This window comes from Frankliniella occidentalis, unplaced genomic scaffold, assembly GCF_000697945.3.
Source record: "Frankliniella occidentalis isolate FOCC.00 unplaced genomic scaffold, Focc_3.1 Scaffold26, whole genome shotgun sequence".
Classification (NCBI taxonomy): Eukaryota; Metazoa; Arthropoda; class Insecta; order Thysanoptera; family Thripidae; genus Frankliniella; species Frankliniella occidentalis.
This window is the reverse complement of record NW_026267156.1, coordinates 1,786,500-1,790,807: the sequence shown is the minus strand read 5'-3', so window position 1 is coordinate 1,790,807 and position 4,308 is coordinate 1,786,500. Positions and strand designations below refer to the sequence as shown.

General features: G+C 53.1%; 1 protein-coding gene across 7 annotated transcripts in view; it reads left to right on the top strand.

Annotated features, from left to right (window-relative positions):
- LOC113208659 (uncharacterized) overlaps window positions 1–4,308 on the top strand; it is a 199,034-nt gene that overhangs the window by 151,771 nt on the left and 42,955 nt on the right. For 5 of the 7 annotated variants that reach the window (XM_052265337.1, XM_052265338.1, XM_052265339.1 and 2 more), the window contains one exon: window positions 745–3,593. The exons of the other annotated variants lie outside the window; for them this stretch is intronic. In XM_052265337.1, the coding sequence (XP_052121297.1) occupies window positions 823–2,571 (1,749 nt within the window). In that variant the 5' untranslated portion in view covers window positions 745–822 and the 3' untranslated portion in view covers window positions 2,572–3,593. Of the gene's footprint in view, window positions 1–744; window positions 3,594–4,308 lie in introns of those variants that run through there. 7 annotated transcript variants of the gene reach the window in all.

Genomic DNA, 4,308 nt, shown 5'->3' with positions numbered 1-4,308 from the left:
CTCTCTCTCACTCTCTCTCACTCTCCCTCTCCCCCCCCCTCTCTCACTCCGTCGCCGTCGTACTCCCCGTGCACGTCCCAAAGCAGTGCAGCAGCAGCAGCGCGAATGCTTCGCCTCCATGGTTCCCGCCCATGACTTGCCGAGATGAAAAATACGCTGTAAATTTTGCGTCGGCCGCGAGGTCTGGCCGGGACTGGACTGCGCGGTCCGTTTGGCGCGTCTTAAATGGCGACAGTAATAACAGACCGGTGTGCGGCGCGCTTGGCCACACCGTGCCAAATGGGCACGCCGGGAGTGTAGCCGCGTGCACGGGTAGCCGGGCGGACCTGCCCCGCCCAAGGGTTCAAGGTTCAAACTGATAAACCAAGTGTACAAGCTGCTCAACACTTCTGAGTGTGCAACTGCAAGTTGAATACTTTCAGGTGTTCAACTGCGTAGTAGTACACTTAAGGGTGTTCATAACTCGGTAGTTGTGTAGTTGTAAGTGTGCAGCTCCTTAGTTGGACGCTTTCTTTAGTGGACACTTAACTGTGTGAAAAGTGTTAAACAGAGGAGTTGCACACTTGCAAGGTGCACAGCTCCTGAGTTGAAGACTTGTAACTGCACACTACAAAGTTAAATACTTGCAAGAATTCAACTTGCAGTTGCATACTTACAAGTGTTAAGTAGTTGCACACTTGGTTTATCAGTCAGTATAAACTCAAGTGACGGCTCCTGATTGTTTCGTTTGCCATTTTGTTCCAGGAGCGGTCCGACGTCATGGACTAGTGGCAGCGCCGTGCCAGCGTCAGCCCCTCCCCTTCCGTCACATCCGGCTTCACCATGGAGTTTTCGGAGGCCTTCCGGGCGGAGGACATCGCCAAGACGGACTTCTTTGACTTCGTGGTGACGCCAGAGGACATGGGGACTGACATCGTGCTGCACAACAACTTTCCGGCCTGGTCACGCAAGTCGATGGGCCTCTTTGCCAGCAACAATGGCGCGGATGCGGCGGACGATCCGGGCGGCAACGGGTCCGTCAACAGTGACGGCGCGCACCCCACCAAGGAGGCAAACAACAACAGCATTCTGCCCAATTTCGCCGACGACTCTTTCTGGGACACGGGGGGCGGGAAGGCAGCCTTCGCAGCGGCAGCGGCCGCCGTCAACATTAAGATGGAGTCGCCCACCCTGGAGGACATCAACGACATCTGCTGGTCGTCCAACGTGCCCGCCGATCAACAGCCGCAGCAGCAGCACCAGCCCGACGACGATCAGGGCGCCAACCAAAGAGAAGAGGGGGACGCCGTTGACGGCAGCAACACGGACGGCTCCATCTACACCCTCACTGTCGTCAACGGCCAGGAGCCCCCGCCGGCGCCGCCCCCACCCGCCGCCCCAAGCGGAGGCGCCGGCGCCGCCCCCGAGGCCCCGCCCCTCTGGTACCGGCCCCCAGACCTGAGCAGCATCCTACGAGAGGGCGACGAGCAGCTGCGGCAAGCCATGTCCTCCATGGACCCCAGCGGCCAGTGCGGCGAGGCCCACCAGTACCAGACTTCGCTCGACATCGACTCCATCATCAGCATCCTGCCGAGCCTGGGCTCTGGCCTGGGCTCCAGCCTGCCGGAGGGGCTCGACCACGGGCTGTTCAGCGGCCCGCCTGACCCGGGGCTGCACCACTCCGACGACCTTCTCGGCTCCAGCGCCGTCTGCGACGACAGCGGCTTCGTAGAGAGCAAAGAGGACGGGCAGCTGAAGCAACCGCAGCAGCCCTCCAGTTCAGTGTCCACCGGCCAGGGCGGCCTCCAGGATGCCGACGACAGGCGGCAGCAGTACAGCGAGAACAATAACGACTGGGCATTCTCGAACCACAACGAGAACAACGAGTCGCTACTGCGGAGTGCACTACAGGGCGGTAAGGCCTACCTCAACCAGTACAACGACACCAAGACCCTCACCGAGCTGGGCCCGCCCGGCATGTTCATGGGCGGGGACATGCTGCCCACCCTGGACGCCCCCGTCATGATGTTCGACGACATGTACGGCAACGGGCCGGCCTCGGCGGCCTCGCAGTGCACCTCGACGTGCACGTCGACGACGTGCATGGACGACATCCTTCTCTCACCGCTGGACGACTACGAGAAGCTTAAGATGATCGAGAACGAGGTGGCCGAGTCGGCCAAGCGCTACGGCATGCACCACTACGGCCCGCCTCCCGCTCCCGCGCCGCACTCGAGCACGCCGCCCGCGCGGCCGAAGAAGAAGGCGTCCCGGCGAAGCGGTGACCGGCCCCCGGCCAAACCGAAGGCGGCGTCCTCCGGGGCCGTATCCAGCAGCTCGGCCTCCACCGTGGCGCCTAACGGCGCGCGCAGGGAGCGCTCCCTGCACCACTGCACCATCTGCAGCAAGGCTTTCAAGGACAAGTACTCAGTGAACGTGCACATTCGGACTCACACGGGCGAGAAGCCCTTCGCGTGCTCGGTGTGCGGCAAGAGCTTCCGGCAGAAGGCGCATCTCGCCAAGCACTACCACACCCACATCGTACAGAAGAGCGAGCTGCCGGCCAAGGGACTGTCCACCAAGGCAAGATAGCGACCGTCGAGCAAAGACAAAAGTATTGTTCCTATATCTCTCACTTCACGAGCTGTGATCTGCCTGTTAGTTATATTACAAGTTTATTTTGTTGTTGTTTTCGTAATACAATTATTAAAACTGTACTTTTTTCGTTTGTGTTTTTAAAATAGGACATGTCTGTATAAATAGCCTTAGTTCTATTACATTTGTAAATAGTACGTGAACATTATGTAAAGCTGGTCTGCCTCGAAGATTGGAATTCTTTCACAAGACGTGCTAGTGATATTTTGAGCAGATTTTGTACTTTTATTATTGTAATTTGTGTTAGCGTCAAGTAGCCTACATAGTGCGAATTGCGCACTTATTTTTTTTATAAATTTTGTCAATATGAGCTGTACATAGCAAATAGTTTCCAAGAGTATTAGTAAAAGTACCTTTTAGTGCCTTGAAATGCCAATCAAATTTAGTGTTTGTTCTAATTCAGTGGTAATTGTGCTTCACCATCTATTTTTTTTTCTGCAAACACTTAAAATTAAGAAATGTGGTCTGCCCTTTGTACTTTTTGCACTTTGGTATCCGATAAGCAAAAAATATCGTCAATTAGTTTGTTAGCGTGTACGGTACTCTATTCCAATGTTTGACGATCGTTAAATTGTTTATTAGAAATTGGAGCACAATATCCATGACAGGCCTGTGGCCTAAAGTCCTCTTACGGAGAGGACTGCAATCATATGCAAACAACTGAATTGATCTCACTGCAGTTGTGCTTTGGAGGGTTTATCACTCACGACTCTGTTTTATTTTCTTATATTTGGGAAAAGAACGAGTTTTGATGATGAAACGGTTTAATGGGGAATCAGGCTTGTTATTTATTTCTTTTATTATAATTTTTTTGGTCTCGTCAAAATTGTGCATTTTAAAGCATTGCTCTGTCACTATAGTGTTCATATTGTGTATTTTTTAATTTATTATTTTTGTACTTTTGTATGCAGTGATCTTTTTGTCTGTTGTGCTTTAATAAGAGAAACAAGTCCAACGTGCCTCTCTCTCTGTGATTTCATTTTATTTTCACCTTGCGCCCAGAATCAGTTCCCCTTTGCCGCCACTATACACTATACGCCAGCCCCCTGCCCCGACCCATACACTACGCTGCAGAGAGGTGTTGTTGGAAATGGCAGGCAGCCTTGGTGCGGTGCCGTACCTAAGGGAGGCATGGAGGCGGCTAAATATTACCCACAGATAATTCGAAGGAGGTAAATGGCTTCCCGCGGGCTTGACCCGGCCTCGAGTGCCCTGGCTCAATCTCGCTCTCGCTCTCTATCGACGGGTACGATTTGCTTATTGCTGCCACTACCGCGGGGGAGAACCAAAGGCAAGGTCGGATCAGAAATAGCCAATAGCCCCATTATCTACGCACACTAAAAGATTTTTCTTGATTGGTTTTACCCTTTCTATTTTCGTATCATATACTTCATATTTTAAAAAAGTAACGTTTTTTGGAAAACGTTGCAGTAGTACAGTTTAGTCTAGGGAGTAGCGAGTAGTGTCAGCGGGTATGTCCCCGTTTCGTTATTTTCACGGCCCCTCTGTTTTCTCTGCTGCTGCACTTCCCGGAAAATTAATAACTGCGGCGCTGGACAGAGCGGTGCGCCTCGCACCGCCCTCCCCCAAAACATGATTAACGCCATCGCGAAAGAGGAGACCGCTTTCTGCGGCGTAATCTCTGACCGTGTTGATTGATTGCGTCTCCGTCCC